Below are 27,154 nucleotides of genomic sequence, written 5' to 3'. Positions count from 1 at the left end.
AACCTAACTTTCTGAAGCTTGATAGATAGGCAACCAATAATATGACAACAACTGCGATAAATTTAAAACGTATGACAAAAATATTGCAACCGATGCTTCATAAATAACACGAATGCACTGTTAAAAATAACGAAGTGCATACACGTGTTATCATAGTTATAAATTTTCGTCCGATATCTGACTATTAATTACCCACTTGCTCCGAAGTCGGCCTTATCGCTGCCTGTGTACATGGTTCGATTGCTCATTATCGGTCTATTTTATGTAGAAAAATACAATGAAAGGAAAATTTTGTCAGCGTGCACCTTGGATCCTGATACGATGATAACGACGCATTTTTATTAGGTAAACATTTTAAAAATTCGTTGTTCGGTTTTGGTTTCGTGAGGATTTTATCACAAGTTAAACACTGTGATAACAAGATTTTTACGTTCTTTGTTTTAAGAATTTTTTAAATTTAGAGTGGAAATATTGTGAGAGTAATATGAATCAATACACATATTTTACCTCCACTGCGGCCTTTTATTGTTGTCCTTCTCAAGGTATTTCCACTCTATTTGTGTTTGAGCAGTGAAGTGTATTTTTTTTACTAAAGTGGGTATTGTTTGCCTTGACGAAACCGAAGCAAATAGATGGACAAAAAAAGTTTTAACCGACGAGATGCGTATTGATTTTTTTCTACACTTAGCGGAATATGTTGATTTTTTTTCTTTAGTTTAGATTTCAATTAATAATGAAGAACTGGATATCAGAAACATCTAATGTGGAAAATGATTTTTTTTTTATTGTACAACAAATGCTCAGCGATGCAGAACTGATTTTCTAGCAGAGTGATTGGAATATATATACTTTTACGTGTAGTATTTTAATTCTTATGTAGTAGTGTAAATGTTGATAATAATTTAAATGTAAGATCGAATTTAGCAAGTGATATATCCGCTACGAAAAGAGAGGGTGGGTGGGCGGGGCTAGTACTTGCGAAGATAAAACTTATTTTGGCAAATGAGAAACCCTCTACCAAAATGTGAGAACGATTTTTTTACTATTTCGTCCAGACTCACCAGTTGATTATTAAGAGCGTAGCGGAGAGTTAATTCGCCATTTTGCAGACACCCGGTATAGCACATAACTTAATTTTTCTTAATATAACACTCTGTATATCCTTATTGGGTTTCTCCTTGGCTTTATACCCATAGTTTATTTCTAAAATTCCAATGCGACGTTGCCACGTCATGCCAATTTTTGGAATTTTTTTCAAATCTTTTTTTGCAATATTATACAGAGTGCTGATAAACAATAAACTTTAGATATTTCAGTTTTTTCAAATAGAACACCCTGTATTTTATTGTTGCAACTTTCTAATTTCATAATTGTGGATGTTATGTTTGAAAAACTGAAATATCAATTTTGAAAAATGTTATAATTTATTTATTTTTTATGAATTAGTTAGATTCTAAAAATAACCCTATTCCGATTTTTTTTGTGGACACTTCCATTGCAAAAAAAGGCATAACTTGGCAACGTTGTATGGGATTTTTCAAAATGAACCATGGTTATAAAGCCTAAAAAGAGGTCAATTAGAATATAGAAAAATATTTAAGGTATCCTGTTTGAAAAATTAAGTTGTACGAACACAACACTCTGTATGGTTGAAAATAATTTTGGTATATTATTCTCAAAGAATTTACATTATTTTATATTTCTAATAATTAATGAAATATCGAGGTGATTCTCCCCTCAGCTCACGATGAATAAAATATTCATCACAATTGAGAAAGGGTGGGTGGGCGGGGCTTATATTTGGTCAATTTTTTCTTAATATACCTAGTCTTCGTTTCGCAACAAGAAATTGACAATATCTTTAACTATCCTATCGTTGAAAGAAAATTCTATATATTAAAAAAACAAAAAAAGTAAGCCCCACCCACCCACCCGGATTTTAATTGTGATGAGTTTTTAAAGGCCGAGTTGAATTGTAACATCAATATTTCTCTAAAAACTCTACCCTTTTAAAGACATATTTCAGATGGTTATTTCTTGTAGAGAAATGAGGATTTTACAACTAAACTCCGCCCTTCAGCTCACAATGAATAAAGCATTCGTCACAATAGGGAACGGGTGGGTGGGCGGGGCTTATATTTGTCCATTTTATCTTAATATATGAAGTCTTCTTTTCCCAACAAGAAACTGAAAACATGTTGAATTATCCTGTTGTTGAAAGAAAACTATATATATTTAAAAAAAAAAACAAAAAAAAAGTAAGCCCCACCCACCCGCCCGGATTTTAATTGTGATGAGTTTTTAAAGGCGGAGTTTAATTGTAACATCAATATTTCTCTAAAAAACTGTACCCTTTTAAAGACATATTTCAGATGGTTATTTCTTGTAGAGAAAAGGATTTTGCAACTAAACTCCGCCCTTCAGCTCACAATGAATAAAGCATTCGTCACAGTAGGGAACGGGTGGGTGGGCGGGGCTTATATTTGTCCATTTTATCTTAATATATGAAGTCTTCTTTTCCCAACAAGAAACTGAAAACATGTTGAATTATCCTGTTGTTGAAAGAAAACTCTATATATTAAAAAAAAAAAACAAAAAAAGTAAGCCCCACCCACCCGCCCGGATTTTAATTGTGATGAGTTTTTAAAGGCGGAGTTTAATTGTAACATCAATATTTCTCTAAAAAACTGTACCCTTTTAAAGACATATTTCAGATGGTTATTTCTTGTAGAGAAAAGGATTTTGCAACTAAACTGCGCCCTTCAGCTCACAATGAATAAAGCATTCGTCACAGTAGGGAACGGGTGGGTGGGCGGGGCTTATATTTGTCCATTTTATCTTAATATATGAAGTCTTCTTTTCCCAACAAGAAACTGAAAACATGTTGAATTATCCTGTTCTTGAAAAAAAAACTCTATATATTAAAAAAAAAAAACAAAAAAAAAAGTAAGCCCCACCCACCCGCCCGGATTTTAATTGTGATGAGTTTTTAAAGGCGGAGTTTAATTGTAACATCAATATTTCTCTAAAAAACTGTACCCTTTTAAAGACATATTTCAGATGGTTATTTCTTGTAGAGAAATGAGGATTTTGCAGCTAAACTCCGCCCTTCAGCTCACAATGAATAAAATATTCATCACAATTGAGAAGGGGTGGGTGGGCGGGGCTTATATTTTGTCCGTTTTTTCTGAATATTAGAAGTCTTTTTTTCCCAACAAGAAACCAAAAACATGTTTAACTATCCTGTTTTTGAAAGAAAACTCTGTATATTAAAAAAACAAAAAAAAAGTAAGCCCCACCCACCCGCCCGGATTTCAATTGTGATGAATTTTTAAGGGCGGAGTTTAATTGTAACATCAATATTCCTCTAAAAAATTCTACCCTTTTAAAAGCATATTTCAGATCGTTATTTCTTGTAGAAAAATGAGGATTTTGCAACTAAACTCGACCTTTCAGCTCACGATGAATAAAATATTAATCACAAATAAGAAGGGGTGGGTGGGCGGGGCTTATATTTTGTCCAATTTTTCTTAATATACGAAGTCTTCTTTTCCCAACAAGAAACTAAACATGTTTAACTATTCTGTTGTTGAAGGAAAATTCTATATATTAAAAAAAAAAGTAAGCCCCACCCACCCGCCCGGATTTCAATTGTGATAAGTTTTAAAGGCGGAGTTTAATTGTAACATAAATATTTCCCTAAAAAATTCTATCCTTTTAAAAACAAATTTCATATGGTAATTTCTTGTAGAGAAATGAGGATCTTGCAATTAAACTTCGCCCTTCAGCTCACGATGAATAAAACATTAATCACAATTGAGAAAGGGTGGGTGGGCGGGGCTTATATTTTGTCCATTTTTTCTTAATGTACGAAGTCTTCTTTTCTCAACAAGAAATTGACAATTTGTTTAACTATCCTCTTGTTGAAAGAAAACTCTATATATTAAAAAAACAACAAAAATAAGCCCCGCCCACCCACCCGGATTTCAATTGTGATGAGTTTTTAAAGGCGGAGTTTAATTGTAACATCAATATTTCTCTAAAAAATTCTACTCTTTTAATAAACATATTTCATATGGTAATTTCTGGTAGAGACATGAGGATTTACAACTAAACTCCGCTCTTCAGCTCACGATGAATAAAGCATTCATCACAATTGAGAAGGGGTGGGTGGGCGGGGCTTATATTTTGTCCACTTTTGCTTAATATTCGAACTTTTCTTTTTCCGACAAGAAACGAAAAATATGTTTAACTATCCTGTTGTTGAAAGAAAATTCTATATATTAAAAAAAAAAACAAAACAAAAGTATGCCCCACCCACCCGCCCGGATTTCAATTGTGATAAGTTTTAAAGGCGGAGTTTAATTGTAACATGAATATTTCTCTAAAAAATTCTACCTTTTTAAAAACATATTTCATATGGTAATTTCTTGTAGAGAAATGAGAATTTTGCAGCTAAACTCCGCCCTTCAGCTCACGATGAATAAAGCATTCATCACAATTGAGAAGGGGTGGGTGGGCGGGGCTTATATTTTGTCCACTTTTGCTTAATATACGAACTCTTCTTTTCCCGACAAGAAACGAAAAACATGTTTAACTATCCTGTTGTTGAAAGAAAATTCTATATATTAAAAAAAAACAAAACAAAACAAAAGTATGCCCCACCCACCCGCCCGGATTTCAATTGTGATAAGTTTTAAAGGCGGAGTTTAATTGTAACATCAATATTTCTTTAAAAAATTCTACCCTTTTAAAAACATATTTGATGGTTATTTCTTGTAGAGAAATGATGATTTTGCAACTAATCTCTGCCCTTTGGCTCACGATGAATAAAATATTCATCACAATTGAGAAGGGGTGGGTGGGCGGGGTTTATATTTTGTCGATGTTATCTTAATATATGAAGTCTTCTTTTCCCAACAAGAAACTGAAAAGATATTTAACTATCCTGTTGTTGAAAGAAAACTCTATATATTAAAAAAACAACAAAAATAAGCCCCGCCCACCCACCCGGATTTCAATTGTGATGAGTTTTTAAAGGCGGAGTTTTATTGTAACATCAATGTTTTTCTAAAAAATTCTACCCTTTTAAAAACACATTTCAGATGGTTATTTCTTGTAAAAAAAAAATGAGGATTTTGCAACTAAACTCCGCCCTTCAGCTCATAATGAATAAAATATTCATCGGAATTGAGAAGGGGTGGGTGGGCGGGGCTTATATTTTGTCCATTTTTTCTTAATATACGAAGTCTTCTTTTTCCAACAAGAAATTGACAACATGTTTGATTATCCCGAAAAGAAAAATTAAACCCCACCCACCCGCCCCGATCTCAGTTGTGATGAGTTTTTAAAGGCGGACTTTAATTGTAACATCAATATTTCTCTAAAAAATTCTACCCTTTCAAAAACATATTTCATATGGTAATTTCTTGTAGAGAAATGAGGATTTTGCAACTAAACTCCGCCCTTCAGCTCACAATGAATAAAGCATTCGTCACAATAGGGAACGGGTGGGTGGGCGGGGCTTATATTTGTCCATTTTAGATTAAAATATGAAGTCTTCTTTTCCCAACAAGAAACTGAAAACATGTTTAACTGTCCAGTTGTTGAAAGAAAACTTTATATGTATATTAAAAAAAGGGAAAATTTAAACCTCCCCCCCTTCAATCTCAATTGTGATGAGTTTATATGGTAATTTCTTGTAAAGCAATGAAAATTTTGCAACTACAATCCGAATTGAGAAGGGGTGGTTGGGCGGGGCTTATATTTTGCCATTTTTTTCTTAATATACGAAGTCTTCTTTTCCCGACAAGAAACTAAAAACATGTTTAACTATCCTTGAAAGAAAATTCTATAAATTAAAAAAAATAAATAAAAATTAAGCCCCACCCACCCGCCTGGATTTCAATTGTGATTAATTTTTCATTGGTTGTTAGACCGAAGACTCGTTTTTAATTTGACCAGTAAAAAATTTGTGATAATGTCATCAACTTGGATACTTCTAGTCATAGAGCCAGAGTCAATTGAAAAGTATATATGTACTTATTATTATTATTATTATATATGTAAATAATTAATAAAATAAAAAAATGGCTGTTTTCGTATCTCCTAACTCAAAACCATTTATGAAACAGCGAAAACCCGATCATGTGCAAAAAGGTTGGGTTATAATTAAACATTGTTGAATAATTCATTTTAATACCTCGAATACGTGTATTTAATACATACATAATAAATGCTGTAATAACACACAACAAAGTCAGCTTATTTACATGATGCTTCAGTCGTGTTTTGGAAAAAAACTTGTACGAACCACGGAAGTTTTGCGATTTTTTTAATAATACAACAATGTTGAATGGCGTCAAATCGATCCGTCGTCACAGTTGGTTGCCTACCTCGCGCTGTTTTCTTGTTTTCTCGAAAAAACCACGCTATTGAAAATCAGTAACACGCCCAAACATTTTCGAATCCCCTTATCTTATCAACCGGCCCAACCGATTCACCTCCACCTTTGCGAAGCCTCGACCTCCCGTCCCAAGCGGTGCCGTCACGTGACCCCCGAATGCACCGCATTCCCCCGGTCGATCTAATCCCCTCGCTTGATGGGCATTGATTGCCTCAATTGCGCCAAGGACACGTCAATTACGGCCCTCCCGACTGTCAACCGGGTCCGCCGTTTTGACGTAAACCCACATGACTCGACTAGGTCAACACGTCCTTGGTCCGGGGGCACAGTCCCAAGTCCCCGGCCCCCTTCGATCCGGTCGATAACGGCAACGCTTGCCCAGTTAGCCGCCGTCAGCCGCGTAGAGCACTTGCGTCGTGCCGCCGGAGTGAGAGAAGAGTACCCGAGGCACAAGCATAGTGAAAACTCCGAGTGCCCCTCGTCCAGAAAGTGATTTTGCGATTCCTGTGCGGTACCGCGGGCCGCTATGACGGACATCAAGAACGTGGCGAACAGCGTCGTCGAGGACGTGCTCAACGGCGTCTCGGACAAGATGAGCAAGGGAGGCGGCTGCGAGAAGTGGAGCCAGAGGTCACTTCTTTGCGTCCTGTTTACGCCAAGTAGGTGGAGCGCCGTGGGGACGGCGGCGATGCGTTGCGTAATCGGGAGTAGAGAGTTTTCGCAAAACCCAAAAACGCATAATGCGTCTTGCGAAAAGTCCAAGATGAGTCTTTCCATTTACGTGATGATAACAATAGCCTGTTTGGTTAATGTATGCCCGGTAGCTGTAATTGCACGTCTTATAGAAAAACCCATTGTTGTGATAACCTTGTCCAAAGTTCTGCCGCTTTTTGTGTGTACAGGTGGTGGGTCTTCGCTCTTTTGTTGTTTGGGGGAATTTGGTCAGGGTCGGCTGTCAACGTTATCGTTCCACCTTGGAAGGCAGTGGTTGTTCGTTAATTAAAGGCGGTTGAAAATGGTACAGCCAAGGTCAAAGGTCCGGGCTCTGAATGGACGTGGGTGGGTCCATTAAGGCCGAAATTGAAAGTGATGTGGTAGTCGTGTTTGTGTTTGAGTTTTTTGTTAAGCGAGCGATAAATAAACGTCGTAGGTAAATGTTGATAAAAGTTTTAATTATAGCGTAGGTCATAAGTAAAGTGTGTCATTGGGTAGTACTTAAGCCAATAACATACAGGTATACGCTGTTTTATGCGAAGTTTGGATAAAAGCTGTGCAGTTAAAAAAATTTAAATAAGTGGGAACAAAGTTCAAAATGTTGCTTATCATTCCGTGACTTACACGAAAGTGGTTTTTGAAAAGGCTTGGTCGACAAGATAGTGCGCCGCCTCAACTACGTTTACGGAGTCACCTTAAGTGTGCGTCTTTGGACGCAGTGGCGTAACAATAAATCTACGGGCCTGTGTTCTACAACACTGTGAGGCCCCTAATGAACAGCGAAATAAAAATTATTTAAAAATACGAGTATAATGAGTAAAGTATGAGTATATTGCACTTAGGGCTTACGTTTTATTAAAATCATTCTACCTGAAACACTGAATTAAAAAACTAAATATAATAACTACCTAAATACATATAATTAAAATGTATATTAGAAATAAAAATTTGATTTTCAAGTGAGATAATAAGCCAGTGAAGACTGAATTGACACTAGATTTACCAGAATATTACAAGCTGATTACTGTTTCCTTCACTGTAATTCAGGTCACACGAATTACATTTCGTCGTCTGAGAACTTGCTTGATCTACAGACCAGAGCGCACTCAGGCCAATGTCGACTCTAAGCGTTCGGAAACGATTTGATTTATAAGCCATGGTCCGTGATCTGATATACATCCTAGCCGACTTCGACCATAATTTCTTGCTGTTTCAACTTTCGAATTCTCAGTTTTTCGAAATTTTAGTTTGGGAACTTTTCAGTTTACTCCTATTTATTATTTAATTTTTAATTTCTCAATTTTTCAAGTTCTCGGTTTTCAGTTTTCCTCTTCAATTTTACGATTTTTAAATATTTCGATTTTTCAATTTTAAACTTTCATAAACTCTTTATTTGTCGATTTTTCAATTAATTGATTTTTCAGGTTTTTTGGTTTTTCAATTTTTCTATTTTTTCAGGTTTCGATTTTTCAACTTCACTTTTTTGATTTTTCGATTTCTCAATTTTTCAATTTTTTAATTTCTCAGTTTTTCGGCATTTCAGTTTTAGGATTTTTCAGTTGACTTATTATTCAATTTTTCGATTTTACGATTACGCAGATTTTTGATTTTTCAATTTTTCGATTTGTTAGATTCTCAGTTTTTGGATATTTCAGTTTTGGAATTTTTCAGTTTTTTGATTCGTCAGTTTTTCTTTCATTTTTCAGTTTTTCGATATTTCAGTTTTGGGATTTTTCAATATTTCTGTTCTTCGACTTTCCATTTTTGAGTTCTGGATTTTTCGATGTGTCGACTTTTTACTTTTTCGATTTTTAAATTTTAGATTTCTCAATTTTTTTGAATTTTAATTTTTCAATATTTAAAATTTCAGATTTTTCTATTTCTCGATTTTTCATTTTAGCTCTTCTATATTTCAATTTTTCAAATGTTGCGATTTCTTAATCTTTCCGGTTTCAGATTTTGTGTTTTTCAATTGTGTTTTTTAAAATTTTCGATTTTTCAGTTTTTCAAATTTGACATTTATAAACAGTTAATTTTTCGATTTTTCAATTAATCGATGTTTTGATTTTCCCATTTCTTAACTTTCGAGGGTTTCGATATTCCTGTTCAATTCTTTAATTTTTCGATTTTTCAAGTTTTTGATTTTTCATTTTTTAGTTTTTTTAAGGTTTCGATTTTTCGACTTCACTTTATGGATTTTTCGATTGCTCAATTTTTTGACTTTTTAGGTTCTCAGTTTTTGGATTTCAGTTTTCGGATTTTTCAGGCTTTCCCATTTTTCAGTTTTTCGATATCTCAGTTTTGGGATTTTTCAATATTTTGATTCTTCGCCTTTTCGATTTTTGACTCCTGGATTTTACGATGGGTCGATTTTTTTACTTTTTCGATTTTTCAATTTTTCGATTTTTAAATTTTAGATTTTTTAATTTTTATAGTTTTAGATTTTTCGATTTCTCGATTTTTCATTTCAGTTCTGCGATATTTCGATTTTTCAAGTTTTCGAATTTTTCAAATGTTTTAATCTTTTGATTTTTCGACTACCCGGTTTTAGATTTTCTGTTTTTCAATTGTAATTTTGTCAAATTTTCGATTTTTTAATTTTTCAAATTTGACTTTTATAAACCCTCAATTTTTCGATTTTTCAATTAATCGATGTTTTGATTTTCCCATTTCTTGACATTCGAGTGTTTCGATTTTCCTGTTCTTCAATTCTTTAATTTTTCGATTTTTCAGGTTTTTGATCTTTCAATTTTTCGATTTTTTAAGGTTTCGACTTCAGTTTATGGATTTTTCGATTGCTCAATTTTTTGACTTTTTCGGTTCTCAGTTTTTGGATATTTCAGTTTTCGGATTTTTCAGGTTTTCCCATTTTTCAGTTTTTCTTTCATTTTTCAGTTTGTCGATATCGCAGTTTTGGTATTTTTCCATATTTTGATTTTTCCACTTTTCAATTTTTGACTCCTGGATTTTTCGATGTGTCGACTTCTTTACTTTTTCGATTTTTCAATTTTTCGATTTTTAAATTTTAGATTTTTTAATTTTTAAAATTTTAGATTTTTCGATTTCTCGATTTTTCATTTCAGTTCTTCGATATTTCAATTTTTCAAGTTTTCGAATTTTTCAAATGTTTCGATTTCTTAATCTTTTGATTTTTCGAATTCGCGGTTTTAGATTTTCTGTTTTTCACATGTCATTTTGTCAAATTTTCGATTTTTTAATTTTTCAAATTTGACTTTTATAAACTCCCAATTTTTAGATTTTTCAATTAATCGATGTTTTGATTTTCCCATGTCTTGACCTTCTACTGTTCCGATTTTCCTGTTCTTTAATTCTTTAATTTTTTGATTTTTCAATTTTTCGATTTTTTAAGTTTCTATTTTTCGACTTCATTTTTTTGATTTTTCAATTTTTCAGTTTTTAGATATTTCAGTTTTAGGATTTTTCAATATTTCAATTCTTCGGTTTTTCTATTTTTGACTTCTGGATTTTTCGATGTGTTTTACTTTTTCGATTTTTCAATTTTTGGATTTTCAAATTTTAGATTGTTCAATCTTTTGATATTTTAGTTTTTCAATATTTCTTAGTCTTTCAATTTTTCGACTTCTTGGTTTTAGATGTTCTGTTTTTCAATTTTTCGATTTGTTAATTTTTCATTCCCCGAGATTTGATTGTTCAGGTTTTCGATTTATCAGTTTTACAATTTTTTATTTTGCCCTATTTCGGTTTCTCATTTTTTCCAGTTTTCCATTTATTCGTTTTTTTTTATTTTTCCGCTTTTCCAATTTTTCAACTTTTAACTTTTTGTTTGTCGATTTCTCTATTTTTCAATTTTTCGACTTCATCACTTTTCGATTTCTCGTTCTTTTGATCATTCAATCTCTCAATTTTTCAATTTTTCGAATTTTAAGTTTTTTGATTTCTCGATTTATCGAGATTTGGATTTTTCGATTTTTCGATTTTGGCCTATTTCGGTTTCTCAATTCTTCGACTTTTCGACTCCATGATTTCTTGATCTTTTGATTTTTCGATTTCTCGGTTTTTCGATTTTCCAGTTTTCGATTTTTCGATCTTTCAGTTATCCGACTTTTTAAATTTGGGAGTTTCGATTTCTCAATTTTTCGTTATTCGATTTTTAAATTTTAGATTTTTGAATTTTACATTTTTTCGATTTTCTGACGTTTTATTTTTCGATTTTCAGTTCTTCGATATTTCGATTTTTCAATGTTTCGGCTTTACGATTTTTTAAGGTTTCGATTTTTCGATTATTAGATTTCTCGATTTTTCAAATTTTCGATTATTTTAATTTTTCATTTTTTTTTCTCACTGTCAATATCATACAGTGTATTGAAAACAACTACAAAAATTGTCACTAAAAACATTTAAAAATTCATACAAAATAGAACACAGTGTTTCCAAAACATTTTCCCGAAAAAAATCCATTGGGTTATTACGATTTCAACAATATTCTTAGTTTAAGACGTTTTGCTAGTAAAAAACCCAAATAAAGAATTAATTCTTAGTTAAACAAAATGTGTAAAATCATCTAAATATGTACCAAAAATATTCACCTAGTCGTTATAAAAACCGACTAAACAACTATTTCCCGCAGAAATTATAGTCTAAACCAACCAAGTTGCTTCTGAACGCTTAGAGTCGATAATGGCCTGAGCGCGCTTTGCGCTGTAGTTCAAACAAGTTCTCAGGCGACAAGTTGTAGTGAAACCAGTTTTTTTATTGGCATCGACTATTTAAATTTGGCGCTTGCGGACTCCAATGTCAATAAGGGTGGTTTTGCAAAATCAGACTGTATGTCGCATCTATATTAATCTATACTGAGATGGTCCAGCCCTTTGCAACAAAAAATCGTAAATAGCAATGAATGATCGATCCTGGCATCACCGCACATTTTCGAATTTTTTATTTCGGGATGTAATTTGCTAAATAATATAAAAAATCCAATAAAAAAAAAATTTCCAGCGAACACATGGAACACCGGTAGTTACGCCACTGTTTGGACGTTTACAGAACCATTTTTACTTATCGATTATTGCTATTTTATTACATTCGGTGGAAAATAACTCTTTTTATGCGACGATGGTTTAAAGTTACGTTTACGTTGTACGTAAAATAGCCATCACCTTTGTTTATTAAAATTTCCATTGTCATAAGAGTCGTTAAAGTGAGATCATTTATGTGATGCACAATAAACTTATACTACTCGCATAACCGTAAAAAGAATGGAAACGTCGAAATAATTTTTGGAAATGTTTATCGTCACTCTTGACATTTGGCTTTCGTTTTCAGTTCCGCCATTTTTAAAAATGGACGTTGTATTTTTATTGTGTAGGTGGGTCCAATTTTTTCCGATTAAATGGTTTTCAATCGGGTGGAAAACGTATGAAAGTGTCTTAAAATAGTTCTTCAATAAGATATAAAGTGGGATTTTTTTGCGCCGAATTTGCAATTTTAATTCCACAGAGTGTACATAAAACATCCAGAATTTCGTGAACGACGACGATCTTCCAGCGAATTATTCAGATTCGTCCTCGAATTCGCACGACGACGGTTAGTAAAGACAATGTATTCAGATTACATTAGTCGGGAAATTGATGGAAGCGATACATCAGACGCAGTTTCTGGAACTTACTTGTGATCATAAAGCAATTAGTTGAGTGCTTTTTCAAATGTACGTTTGAGATATTCCAACTTTCGCAGACAATGTAAATAGGTAAATTAAATAAATGTAAAGAACGAAGTTTTCGATGAAGGAAAGATTCACTCGAGGTAATCTCGAGTTGAAATTGGTTTGACATTGACAGTAAGTGTCGTTCCATGAAAAACTGTAGATGCAATTTTCGGTTATCGATATAAATGATAATAAGTAAGTGGAACAGAGTGATATGGCGGTTTTCGGTAGACAGCTATCCAAACTTTCGCAACTGATAAATCTTATCACTAAAGAGCGGCTATTTTTTTTGTAAAGTTTCTTGTAGCTTTAAAATGCCATTTCACCCACTCTCCCCGGGATATTTTCCAATTGCTCTACTATATCCACCGACTGGCTTAAAGGTCAGCCCAATGGTCTCTAATCTAGTTATACTTGTTTTTAAGGTGGTAAAATGGATTTTTGTATAAGTCAAATTATCTTTGAAATGCTTTTGAAGATTAAAACCTTTTGGAAGTCCTAACTGTCTTTTTACTTCCCGAACGTAAGCTAAACAAGTATAGTAATCGGGTTCATCGGACGAATTGCCACTTTTATGTTTTCACGACGTTTCATGACCCCTTCACTAGGAAAAAAGTAGTCTCCGTTTCCATCTGTCTGTCTGTCTGTATTCGGTTACCCCATTTTCTCGAGAACGTGAGAAAACCCACATCTTTACATAATAGTGATACAATAAGAATTATAATGTTCTTACAATTTGTTCGATTGTGGTTTAATTAATAATTTTAGCCCTTTGTTTTGAGAAGACAAACTCATTCAAATCAATTGAGAAATATGTATTTTGCAATTACGCTCCGCCCCTCTCGGTCTAACGACGAATGAAAAATTCATCACAAATGAGATCGGGCCGGGTGGGTGGGGCTTCATCTTTGTGTTTTTTTTTTTAATATATAGAATTTTCTTTCAACAACAGGATTAAACATGTTTTCAGTTTCTTGTTGGGAAACTAAGACTACAATATTAAGAAAAACCGGACTAAATGTATGCCCCGCCCACCCACCCCGTCTCAATTGTGATGAATGCTTTATTCATCATGACCCGAAGGGCGGAGTTTAGCTGCAAATTCCTCATGTCTACAAGAAATTACCATATGAAATATGTTTTTAAAAGGGTAGATTTTTTTAGAGAAATATTGATGTTACAGTTAAATTCCGCCTTTAAAAACTCATCACAATTGACTTCGGGCGGGTGGGTGGGGCTTAATTTTTTTTTGTTTTTTAACATATAAAGTTTTCTTTCAATAACAGGATAGTTAAACATGTTATCAGTTTCTTGTTGGCCAAAGAACACTTCGTATATTAAGATAAAACGGACAAAATTTAAGCCCCGCCCACCCACCCCTTCTCAATTGTGATGAATATTTTATCCATTGTGAGTTCAAGGGCGGAGTTTAGTTGCAAAATCCTCACTTCTCTACAAGAAATTACCAATATGTTTTTAAAAGGGTAGATTTTTTTAGAGAAATATTGATGTTACAATTAAACTCCGCTTTTAAAAACTCATCACAATTGAGATCGGGCGGGCGGGTGGGGCTTAAATTTTGTTTTTTTTTTTCCTTAATATATAGAATTCTCTTTCAACAACAGGTTAGGTAAACATGTTTTTAGTTTCTTGTTGATCAACGAAGACTTCATATATTAAGAAAAACCGGACCAAATATATGCCCCGCCCACCCACCCCTTCTCAATTGTTATAAATGCTTTATTCACCGTGAGCTGAAGGGCGAAGTTTAGCTGCAAATTCCTCATGTTTCTACAAGAAATTACCATATGAAATATGTTTTTAAAAGGGTAGATTTTTTTAGAGAAATATTGATGTCACAATTAAACTCCGCCTTTAAAAACTCATCACAATTGAGATCGGGTGGGTGGGTGGGGCTTAAATTTTGTTTTTTTTTCTTAATATATAGAATTCTCTTTCAACAACAGGTTAGGTAAACATGTTTTCAGTTTCTTGTTGCAAAAAGAAAACTTCGTATATTAAGAAAAACAGGACAAAATATAAGCCCCGCCCACCCACCCCTTCTCAATTGTGATCAATATTTTATTCATCGTGAGCTGAAGGGCGGAGTTTAGCTGCAAATTCCGCATGTCTCTACAAGAAATTACCATATAAAATATGTTTTTAAAAAGGTAGAATTTGTTAGACAAATATTGATGTCACAATTAAACTCCGCCTTTAAAAATTCATCACAATTGAGATCGGGCGGGTGGGTGGGGCTTAATTTTTTTTTTGTTTTTTAACATATAGAGTTTTCTTTCAATAACAGGATAGTTAAACATGTTGTCAGTTTCTTGTTGGCCAAAGAACACTTCGTATATTAAGATAAAACGGACAAAATTTAAGCCCCGCCCACCCACCCCTTCTGATCAATATTTTATTCATCGTGAGCTGAAGGGCGGAGTTTAGCTGCAAATTCCTCATGTTTCTACAAGAAATTACCATATGAAATGTTTTTAAAAAGGTAGAATTTTTTAAAGAAATATTGATGTCACAATTAAACTCCGCCTTTAAAAACTCATCACAATTGAGATCGGGCGGGTGGGTGGGGCTTAAATTTTGTTTTTTTTTTCTTAATATATAGAATTCTCTTTCAACAACAGGTTAGGAAACATGTTTTCATTTTCTTGTTGGAAAAAGAAAACTTCGTATATTATGAAAAAACAGGACAAAATATAAGCCCCGCTCACCCACTCCTTCTCAACTGTGATCAATATTTTATTCATCGTGAGCTGAAGGGCGGAGTTCAGCTGCAAATTCCGCATGTCTCGACAAGAAATTACCATATGAGATATGTTTTTAAAAAGGTAGAATTTTTTAGAGAAATGTTGATGTTACAATTAAACTCCGCCTTTAAAAACTCATCACAATTGAGATCGGGCGGGTGGGTGGGGCTTAACTTTTGTTTGTTTTTCTTAAATATATAGAATTCTCTTTCAACAACAGGTTAGGTAAACATGTTTTCAGTTTCTTGTTGGGAAAAGAAGACTTCGTATATTAAGAAAAACCGGACCAAATATATGCCCCGCCCACCCACCCCTTCTCAATTCTGATTAATATTTTATTCCTTGTGAGCTGAAGGGCGGAGTTTAGTAGCAAATTCCTCATTTCTCTACAAGAAATTACCATATGAAATATGTTTTTAAAAAGGTAGAATTTTTTAGAGAAATATTGATGTTATAATTAAACTCCGCCTTTAATAAACTCGTCACAATTGAGATCGGGTGGGTGGGTGGGGCTTAACTTTGTTTTTTTTTTTTAATATATAGAATTCTCTTTCAACAACAGGAAAGTTAAACATGTTTTCAGTTTCTTGTTGGGAAAAGAAGATTTTTTATGTTAACAAAAAATGGACAAAATATATGCCCCGCCCACCCGCCCCTTCTCAATTGTGATAAATATTTTATTCATCGTGAGCTGAAGGGCGGAGTTTAGCTGCAAATTCCTCATGTCTCGACAAGAAATTACCATATGAGATATGTTTTTAAAAAGGTAAAATTTTTTAGAGAAATGTTGATGTTACAATTAAACTCTGCCTTTAAAAACTCATCACAATTGAGATGGGGGCGGGTGGGTGGGGCTTAATTTTAGTGTTTTTTTTAAATCTATAGTGTTCTTTCAACAACAGGATATTTAAACATATTCTCAGTTTCTTGTTGGGAAAAGAAGACTTCGTTTATTAAGAAAAATTGGACAAAATATAAGCCCCGCCCACCCACCCCTTCTCAATTCTGATGAATATTTCAAATTCCTCTTTTCCACAAGAAATTACCAAATGAAATATGCTTTTAAAAAGGTAGAATTTTTTAGAGAAATGTTGATGTTACAATTAAACTTCGCCCCTCGTCTGATTAGGAATGAAAAACTCATCATAATTGAGATCGGGGCGGGAGGGTGGGGCTTAATCTTTGTTTTTTTTTCTTTATATACATAGTTTTTTTTTCAACAATTTTTTGCGGCAATTATTCTATAATTTTTGGACTGTACTCACGTAGAATAACTTGTACTTTCTCGTTTTTCTCGAAAAATTTAAAAATTGAAAACTCCTGAAATTTCAAATCGAAAAATTGCAAAATCTAAAAATTGAAACGGCCAAAAGTTGGAAAATCCGAAAACTGGAAATTAAAAAAAAAAACGTGAAGAGGTATCGTAAAATTAAAGAAAAAAAAAACGAAAAATTGATAAATTGCAAATTGAAAAATTGACGAAACGAAAAATTGAAAAAAGTGACAGTGAAAAAACAATAAATCATAAAATCGGAACATTGAAAACTTGTAAAAATAAAGAAAATAAAAAGCTGAAACGAAAAATTGCAAATGAAAAAATTAAAAATTCAAACCTCGAGAAACTCAAATCGAAAAATTGCAAAATCTAGAACTTGAATTGAAAAATTAAATTTAAACTTCAAAACTCGAAAAAATGAAGGAACAAGAATGAAAAATTGAAGCAAAAATTCAAGTCAAATAAGCTGCGGGAATGTTATTTACGCCACTGATTTTTACTTTATAGAGGCTATTAGAAAACAAACATGGCAAAAAAATAGATAATTTTTTGGAGAAGTGGGATTTATTTGGCTAGACTTCGGGGGCGAGGGAAGTTCTGTTGAAATAACCTTCGACCAATGTTTTCTTAAATACCGATGCGACGTTGCTATGTTATTCCCAAAGGTATTTTTTTTTATTATTACAATTTTCAAATATCGATGTTGCAGTTTCTTTAAATAGAACACCCTATATTTTACTATTATTTTTTGTTCTCTTTCTTTTCTGGTACATTTAAAGTTGATTGATAACATTGATATTAGTAAAACCTTCTCGGAGGTCCTAACTGTCTTTTTTAAAAATGTAAAGCCTTCTCGGGGGTCTCAAATGTCTTTTTTAAAAATGTAAAACCTTCTCGGGGGCCTCAAATGTCTTTTTTTTTCAATGTGAAACTTTCTCGGGGGTCCCAACTGTCTTTTTTAAAAATGTAAAACCTTCTCGGGGGTCTCACATGTCTTTTTTTTCAATGTAAAACCTTCTCGAAGGCCCCAAATGTCTTTTTTTAAATGTGAAACCTTCTCGGAGGTCCCAACTGTCTTCATTAAAAATGAAAAACCTTCTCGGGGGTCCCAACTGTCTTTTTTAAAAATGTAAAACCTTCTCGGGGGTCCCAACTGTCTTTAGTAAAAATGTAAAACCTTCTCGAAGGCCCCAAATGTCTTTATTAAAAATGAAAAACCTTCTCGGGGGTCCCAACTGCCTTTATTAAAAATGTAAAACCTTCTCGGGGGTCTCACATGTCTTTTTTTTCAATGTAAAACCTTCTCGAAGGCCCCAAATGTCTTTTTTTAAATGTGAAACCTTCTCGGAGGTCCCAACTGTCTTCATTAAAAATGAAAAACCTTCTCGGGGGTCCCAACTGTCTTTTTTAAAAATGTAAAACCTTCTCGGGGGTCCCAACTGTCTTTAGTAAAAATGTAAAACCTTCTCGAAGGCCCCAAATGTCTTTATTAAAAATGAAAAACCTTCTCGGGGGTCCCAACTGCCTTTATTAAAAATGTAAAACCTTCCCGGGTGTCCCAACTGTATTTATTGAAAATGTAAAACCTTCTCGGGGGTCCCACCTATCTTTATTAAAAATGTGAAACTTTCTCGGGAGCCCCAAATGTCTTTTTTTTAATGTGAAAGTTTCGGGTGAGTCCTAACTGTCTTTAGTAAAAATGCAAAACCTGGGGGGCTCCAAATGTCTTTTTTTTAAAGTGACCCTTTTACCCAAAAGTAAGTCGGGTTGGATTATCTTTCTTTATAGTACCGGAAACATTAAATGACCAAAAATAGGCTAATAGACATAACTAAGTAGGGCTCAAATAAACATTTCATGTATTTGCCTACAACCTAAATGAACGGCATTTGCCCTAGAATCCGCTTTTTACTTATCAGTCTTATCACTAACAAAATCTATGGCTGCGTTAAACCGTTGGTGATTTTGCGGCCCACATGTGTCGTTATGTACATATGTTAATGTTTTCCATAGCACATTATGCTTCTATAAAAAATTTAACCCCTCTGAAACACCGAAACCTCGACTTTTTACCTGCTCCACACTAAACCGCCGCTTTTTTCTGGCTTCGCTGCTAAACCATCCACATGCTTTATTATTCTCCCGCAAGGTCGAGGTGAAGATATTCGAACCTCTCCTACACTAGATAATCTCCTCGTCTCGCTCTTTATCTGCTTAGCATGTCAATAACCGCTCAATGTTTAAACAATTCCCTTTAGTGCTTATAAACTAGACGCAAATTGCGCAACATGTGACGGACGAATGTCTCTTAGAAAAATTTCCGTGTGAGTGTTGTTGTGTGATCGATAGCAGCGACCTATTTTCTTCGTTTGAGAAGGAAATTTTTATCCCCTCTAACGCACAGTAGTCGGCATGCACTAGTCTAACCCCTTACTAACTAACTTTTTTTCTTTTCAGACACTTGGTTCAATCCAGAAAGACTGAATCCCAAAGGTAATGCTAGTATTTAGTGTGACCTTATCGGTTTCGGCTCGAATTTCAAAGCGGCACGTGATAATTCGAGGTCATTTCGTTGACTCAACCGAGCGCGAATTACCGATAAGCGGACTTGGGGAACTTACCTACCGTAATCTGCATAATTCTGCAGCGCTGCAACCCACAATACGGCGGTGCGAACGTGACTGCGGGCAGGGACGGCTCGTGCGCGTGAAGTAAGGGGGCGCAATTAAGATTGAAATTATCGTAATTAATTGGCAGTTATCGATATTTTCGGGTTCTAGTGTTGCGAAGTTTATTTTTACTTTGGAAGAGTTGTTGAGTCACGACTTTGACCCTCACATTTTATTCTTTATGATTATGAATTAATGAATCTGCGGTGTGATCACCTGTGACAAAGTGCATTGGGATGGAATTTTAATGGGCGATTAATAAGTACCATGCGAAGGACTGAACAGGTCGATATGTTTGAACTGTGGTCGTGTGTGACGAAATTGGCTAATTTTGTTATTCCTTTTATAGCTTTCGTAATTTAAAAAATAAATAAGTCGTGTTTCTAGAAGTTTCTTCTAATAACATAAGCGGCAACATGACACGAATTTTTAGTGGAAAAAGTTAGGTTAACTTGCTTGTTTTGTGATATCTGTAAAACTGAGACCTTTTGACTTTCTGCTAGCAACGCCACTGAAGATAAATTACTAGATGTAGAGGAAAAATTTTGTGTTGCCAACACAAAATAAGTGGTGGACTTGAAAAAAAAACCTATTTTAATACTGAGATCCTACTGATGATGCTAATGAGTTCATTCGAAACATTGTTTGACGGTGAGATTTTCTCATTTTTCCCCTCTTTTTTTTCCTCTCACTTTGGTCTCTGTTTTCTCTCTTCCCTCTCTTCTCTTTCCTGTCGACATATTACTTTTCTTTTTGTCTTCACTCCATTTTTGGCATTTTCATTTTCCTTGTCTAGTTTTTTTTCTCTTCTCTTACCTTTCTCTCTCACCTCTTTTTTTTCTTCTCTTCTCCTCTCTTTCTTTTCTTTGCCACTTTTCTCTTTCTCCTCTCTTTTCTCATTGCTTTCCCCCTTTCTTCCTCTCCTCTCTCTATTTTCTCCACCCTTTTTCTCTCACACTTCTCATTTTTCTCTGTTCTATTTCTTCTCTCTATTTTTTCCATGTTCTTTTTTCCCTGTTCTTCCTTTCTCTCTTACCTATCTCTCTTTTCTATTTGTTCTCTCTGCGTTCTCCTTTCTTTCTCCTTTCTCTCTGTCCCCCTCTTTTCTCCCCCTTCTCTCTCTTTTCTTCCGGTGATTTTTTTTTCTTCCTCTTTTGTCTGTATTTTCTCTGTTCTTTTTACCCTGTTCTCCCTCTTTTTTTCTTCTCTCCCTTTCTCGTTCACTTTCCTTTTTTTCGTCTTTACTGTCTTTTCTCTATCTCTCTATCTTTTTGCTCTCACTCCTTTTTTCCTCCCCTTCATTTTTTTCGTCTTCCATTCCCTATTTGCTTTCTCTTCTCTCTCTTTTCTTTCTCACCTCTCTATTTTCTCACTGTTCTATTTTCCCTGTCACCTCTCTTTTCTCTTTTATTTCTCTTCTTCACCACTTCTCTCTCTCTCACCTCTCTTTTCTTTTTTCTCTCTTTTCATCCCTTTCTCAATACCAATAAATATTAAAACCCTCCCACTTCTCTTTTCTTTCTGTTCTCTCTCTCTTCTCGTTGTTCTCTTCTATCTCTCCTCTACCTTTTCTTTCCTTCCTCTCCATTTTCTTTCTCTCTTCGCCCATTTCTTTCTTTCCTCTCTTTGCTTTGTCTTCTCTCTGTTTTCTTTTTCTCCTTTATCTTATCTTTGTCTCATTCACTTTTTTCTCTTTTTCTCTCTCCCTTTCTATCTTCTCGCTTATTCTCCTTTCATCATAGTTCTCTCTATATTCTCCCTTTCTCTCTCTCTCTCTTTTTCTTCTCCTTCTCTGTTTACTTCTCAAAACACGAAAATCCCCAAATTCTCAAATCCCCAAATCCTCAAAAGATCAAAATACCCAAATCCTCAAAACATCAAAATCCCCAAATCCCCAAAACAGGAAAATCTCCAAATCCTCAATACACTAAAATCTTCAAATCCTGAAAACATTAAAATCCCCAAATCCTCGAAGACTCGAAAATCCTCAAATTCTCAAAATACCAAAATCCTCGTCCTCAAAACACCAAATTCTCCAAATCCTCAAAACTCCAAAATCCTCAAATCCTCAAAACACAAAAATTCTCAAAACACTAAAATCCCCAAATCATCAAAACACCAAAATTCCCAAATCCTCAAAACACGAAAAATCTCCAAATCATCAATACACTAAAATCTTCAAATCCTCAAAATCCTCAAATCCTCAAAATCCTCAAATCCTCAAAATTCCAAAATCCCCAAATCCTCAATACACCAAAATCTCCAAATCCCCAAAACACGAAAATCCCCAAATCCTCAAAATTCCAAAATCCCCAAATCCTCAATACACCAAAATCTCCAAATCCTCAAAACACGAAAAATCCCCAAATCCTCAAGACACGATAATCCTCGAATTCTCAATACATCAAAATATTCATCCTCAAAACACCAAATTGTCCAAATCCCCAAAACTCCAAAATCCTTAAATCCTCAAAACACTAAAATCCCCAAATCATCAAAACACCAAAATTCCCAGATCCTCAAAACACAAAAATCTCCAAATCCCCAATACAATAAAATCTTCAACTCCTCAAAACATCAAAATCCCCAACTCCTCAAGACATGAAAATCCTCAAAACACCAAAATCCCCAAATCCTCAAAATACCAAAATCCACAAATCCTTAAAACACCAAAATCTCGAAATTCTCAAAACACGAAAAATCTCCAAATCCTCAATACACTAAAATCTTCAAATTCTCAAAATGTCCAAAATCCTCAAAATTCCAAAAGCCCCAAATCCTCAAAACGCCAAAATCTCCAAACCTCAAAACCAAAATCTCCAAATCCTCAATACACTAAAATCCTCAAATCCTCAAAACATCAAAATACTCAAATCCTCAAGACACGAAAATCCTCAAATTCTCAAAACACTACAATTTCGAAATCCTTCCAAATCCTCAAAACACCAAAATCCCCAAATCCTCAAGACACGAAAATCCCCAAATCTTCAAAACACGAAAATCTGAAGATTTTAGTGTGTTGAGGATTTCAACATACTAAAATCTTCAAATCCTGAAAACATCAAAATCCCCAAATCCTCACGACAAGAAAATCTCAAAACATTAAAATCCTCATCCTCACGACAAGAAAATCTCAAAACACTAAAATTCTCAAAATACCAAAATCCTCATCCTCAAAACACCAAATTCTCCAAATCCTCAAAACTCCAAAATCCTCAAATCCTCAAAACACCAAAATTCTCAAAACACTAAAATCCCCAAATCATCAAAACACCAAAATCCCCAAATCCTCAAAACACAAAAATCTCCAAATCCTCGATACACTAAAATCTTCAAAACATCAAAGTCCCCAAATCCTTAAGACATGAAAATCCTCAAAACACCAAAATCTTCAAATCTTCAAAACATCAAAATCCCCAAATTCTCATAACACCAAAATCCCCAGATCCTCAAAACTCCAAAATCCCTAAATCCTCCAAACACCAAAATCACTCTCTTCCCGCTCTTTTCTCTCTCTATCTTCTCTTTTCTCTTCTCTCTTTTCTCTCTTTTTTCTTCTCTCTTTTCTCTTCTCTCTTTTCTCTTCTCTCTTTTCTCTTCTGTCTCACCTCTCTCTCTTCTCTATTTCTTCTCTTTCTCTATTACTCTCTTCTCTTTTTTCTCTCCCCAAATAATCAAAACACAAAATCTCCAATTCCTCAACACACTAAAATCTTCAAATCCTCAAAACATCAAAATACTCAAATCCTCAAGACACGAAAATCCTCAAATTCTCAAAACACTACAATTTCGAAATCCTTCCAAATCCTCAAAACACCAAAATCCCCAAATCTTCAAGACACTAAAATCCCCAAATCTTCAAAACACGAAAATCTCCAAATCCTCAACACACTAAAATCTTCAAATCCTGAAAACATCAAAATCCCCAAATCCTCACGACAAGAAAATCTCAAAACATTAAAATCCTCATCCTCAAAACACCAAATTGCCCAATTCCTCAAAACTCCAAAACCCCCAAATCCTCAAAACACCAAAATCCCCAAATCCTCAAAACACGAAAATCTCCAAATCCTCAATACACTAAAATTTTTAAAACACCAAAAATCCCCAAATCATCAAAACACCAAAATCCCCAAATCCTCAAAAAAAAAATCTCCAAATCCTCGATACACTAAAATCTTCAAAACATCAAAATCCCCAAATCCTCAAGACATGAAAATCCTCAAAACACCAAAATCTTCAAATCTTCAAAACATCAAAATCCCCAAATTCTCATAACACCAAAATCCCCAAATCCTCAAAACTCCAAAATCCCTAAGTCCTCCAAACACCAAAATCCCTCTCTTCCCGCTCTTCTCTCTCTCTATCTTCTCTTTTATCTTCTCTCTTTTCTCTTCTGTCTCATCTCTCTCTCTTCTCTATTTCTTCTCTTTCTCTATTACCCTCTTCTCTTTTTTCTCTCCCCAAATAATCAAAACACGAAAATCTCCAAATCCTCAGCACACTAAAATCTTCAAATCCTCAAAACATCAAAATACTCAAATCCTCAACACACGAAAATCCTCAAATTCTCAAAACAGTACAATTTCCAAATCCTTCCAAATCCTCAAAACACCAAAATCCCCAAATCCACAAGACACGAAAATCCCCAAATTTTCAAAACACGAAAATCTCCAAATCCTCAACACACTAAAATCTTGAAATCCTGAAAACATCAAAATCCCCAAATCCTCACGACAAGAAAATCTTAAAACATTAAAATCCTCATCCTCAAAACACCAAATTGCCCAATTCCTCAAAACTCCAAAACCCCCAAATCCTCAAAACACCAAAATCCCCAAATCCTCAAAACACGAAAATCTCCAAATCCTCAATACACTAAAATCTCCGAATCCTCAATACACCAAAATCTTCAAAACATCAAAATCCCCAAATCCTCAAGACATGAAAATCCTCAAAACACCAAAATCTTCAAATCTTCAAAACATCAAAATCCCCAAATTCTCATAACACCAAAATCCCCAAATCCTCAAAACTCCAAAATCCCTAAATTCTCCAAACACCAAAATCCCCCTCTTCCCGCTCTTTTCTCTCTCTATCTTCTCTTTTCTCTTCTCCCTCTTCTCTTCTCTCTCTTCTCTTCTCTTTCTCACCTGTCTCTCTTCTCTTTTTCTTCTCTTTCTCTATTATACTCTCTTCTCTTTTTTCTCTCCCCAAATACTCACAACACGAAAATCTCCAAATCCTCAACACACTAAAATCTTCAAAACATCAAAGTCCCCAAATCCTCAAGACATGAAAATCCTCAAAACACCAAAATCTCCAAATCCTCAAAACATCAAAATCCCCAAGTTTCAAAACATTAAAATCCCAAAATCCTCAAAACACGAAAATCTCCAAATTCTCATAACACCAAAATCCCCAAATCCTCAAAACTCCAAAATCCCTAAATCCTCCAAACACCAAAATCCCTCTCTTCCCGCTCTTCTCTCTCTCTTCTCTTTCTCTATCTTCTATTTTCTCTTCTCTCTTTTCTCTTCTCTCTTTACTCTTCTCTTTCTCACCTCTCTTTCTCAGCTCTCTCTCTCTCTTCTCTATTTCTTCTCTTTCTCCATTACTCTCTCCTCTTTTTTCTCTCCCCAAATTCTCAAAACACGAAAATCTCCAAATCCTCAATACACTAAAATCTTCAAACCCAAAATACATCAAAATTCCCAAATCTTCAAGACACGAAAGTCCTCGAATTCTCAAAACACCAAAATCCCTAAATCCTCAAAACATCAAAATCCCCAAATTCTCAAAACACGAAAATCCCCAAATTCTCTGTCTCTTCTTTCCATCTTTTCGCTCACTCTTCACTCTCTCTCCATTACTCTGTTCTCTCTTTTTTCTAGTTCTATTCTTTTTCCTTTCTCTATTCTCTCTCTCTCTCTTCTCGCATTTTTCTCTTTTTCTGTGAGTGTCTGTTCGTCTTTTTTTTTCTGTGCTGATCTTTCGATGAAAAAATGTGATTACGCCTTTTCATATTTGATTATAATTTTAATTTTATTTATTATGTATTTTATATCTTATGGCTCATTATTTCTTAAATATATAAAAAAAAAAAAATTATTATACAGGTGGTTAAGCTAATCGCCAACACAAAAATACATCTGACTGAAATATATATTTTTTTTGGTCTCGACCAACTTATTTCAGGTAATCACTCTGTATATACATAAAAAGAAATTTGCTTAGGATTTTTTCAGTTTTTAGAGAAGTCGGGCGGGGGTAAAAAAACGTGATCAAATATATATACGTTAGAAATTACACATATTTTCTAAAATTATAGGAGTATTTTATACAAATTCTGATTTTTTCTAAAATGTAGAATAGCTAATTTAAAACTGCAATTTTCAGGTTCGTTTTTCAGCTTTGGTATAATTTAGTGGTTGTTAATAAATTAGCAAAAATGAAACTTATCCAATCCGCCAATTAAGTTCGCGTGAGACTGCGTTCATTATCTAAATCCTAGCTTAAAAATAAACTTCGTGTTTCTTCGTACGATGAAATTTTTATTGTTGAATGTAGCGAGTTTAAAAAAAGAAGTCCTTGCAAAATTTAGCGCCATTTTTCAACTTTCCTCAATTCGACCAAGCAAATTTTCGTGAGCAAATAAATATCTCGAATCGCCCGTTCCAACCTGCAACCCGCAACGCACCCCGCGCTCCGCCCCCGGTGCAAGCCGCCCCCTCGACCGCCTCAAGCCGCGCGAACCCGACCCCTCGCACGTCGTCGACAATCACGTGTCCATCCACAAGGACCCAATCGATTTTATCCGGACTCCTCGTGCATCGGGCGCAGCCGCACCTCTCGTCTCGCTTTATTTATTTACAACCCCCTTGTTCTCGCCCGTCCGCGTCCGGGGGTGGTTCGCGGCCCTCTCGACCGTCGCGTTTTTCCCGAGCTAGTCAAATTTAGCACCGATCCGGGCAGGCTGCCAGCCGACTCGGCGCTGTCGACCGGGATTCCTCGTATTATTCGCGTTCCGACTTGGTGACCTCTCCTCCATAGGCTGCATGCTCCTGCCTCTTTCGCCATGAGCGTCTTCGATGTGTTGCGTCGTGATGAGCGTAAGTTGCGCTTTACATAAAAACCAACCGTTTGCGCTCTGTGTGTGGAGAGACTGAAAGAAAACCGAGAAAAACTCGCCGAACGTCTGACGACTGGACCGGTCAGATTTTCGTATTTTTGATTTTTTTAAGTGCAGTGAGGCTCGACAGGCGAGGCAGTACGTGAGGATTTTTATTGTGGTGTGCGTTATAATTTTGGTTTTTTTTTTCTAATATGTGTGCATTCATAAGCGGCTGAGGCACGAATTTGTGGTGGATTAATTTTAGAACGGTTGCTTAACCCGCAAGCTGAAGCTAATTCATGGAAGTCTACAATAATTTTTTTCGTTATTTTTAATTTACGTCGAGTAGTTTTAGTAACGTGCTGACAATTAACCGTGTGTGGTGGCTTTACTAACAAATCGATCGTGCGGGGGCGCTTTATTAAATCAGACAATAAAGCCGTGTTTATTATTGGCGCCGATTCCACTCGATGCCTCATTGGCGTTTGATGGGCAAATATTTGGCAGGTCTTTTGTCTTTCGGC

General features: G+C 34.7%; 1 protein-coding gene across 6 annotated transcripts in view; it reads left to right on the top strand.

Annotated features, from left to right (window-relative positions):
* The window catches only part of LOC135141039 (reticulon-1-A), a 66,252-nt gene that overhangs the window by 21,030 nt on the left and 18,068 nt on the right, over positions 1 to 27,154 (top strand). Inside the window, exons 1-2 of one of the 6 annotated variants that reach the window (XM_064071866.1) lie at positions 6,776 to 7,065; positions 19,305 to 19,340. The exons of 1 other annotated variant lie outside the window; for it this stretch is intronic. In XM_064071866.1, the coding sequence (XP_063927936.1) occupies positions 6,933 to 7,065; positions 19,305 to 19,340 (169 nt within the window). In that variant the 5' untranslated portion in view covers positions 6,776 to 6,932. 4 more of the 6 variants (XM_064071863.1, XM_064071867.1, XM_064071869.1 and 1 more) reach the window with 4 other exon arrangements.

Source organism: Zophobas morio, unplaced genomic scaffold, assembly GCF_036711695.1.
Source record: "Zophobas morio isolate AGI-343-1 ecotype UQ-CSIRO unplaced genomic scaffold, CSIRO_AGI_Zmor_V1 ptg000041l, whole genome shotgun sequence".
Lineage (NCBI taxonomy): Eukaryota > Metazoa > Arthropoda > Insecta > Coleoptera > Tenebrionidae > Zophobas > Zophobas morio.
The sequence above is the reverse complement of the archived record's forward strand: the minus strand, read 5'-3'. Positions and strand labels throughout refer to the sequence as shown.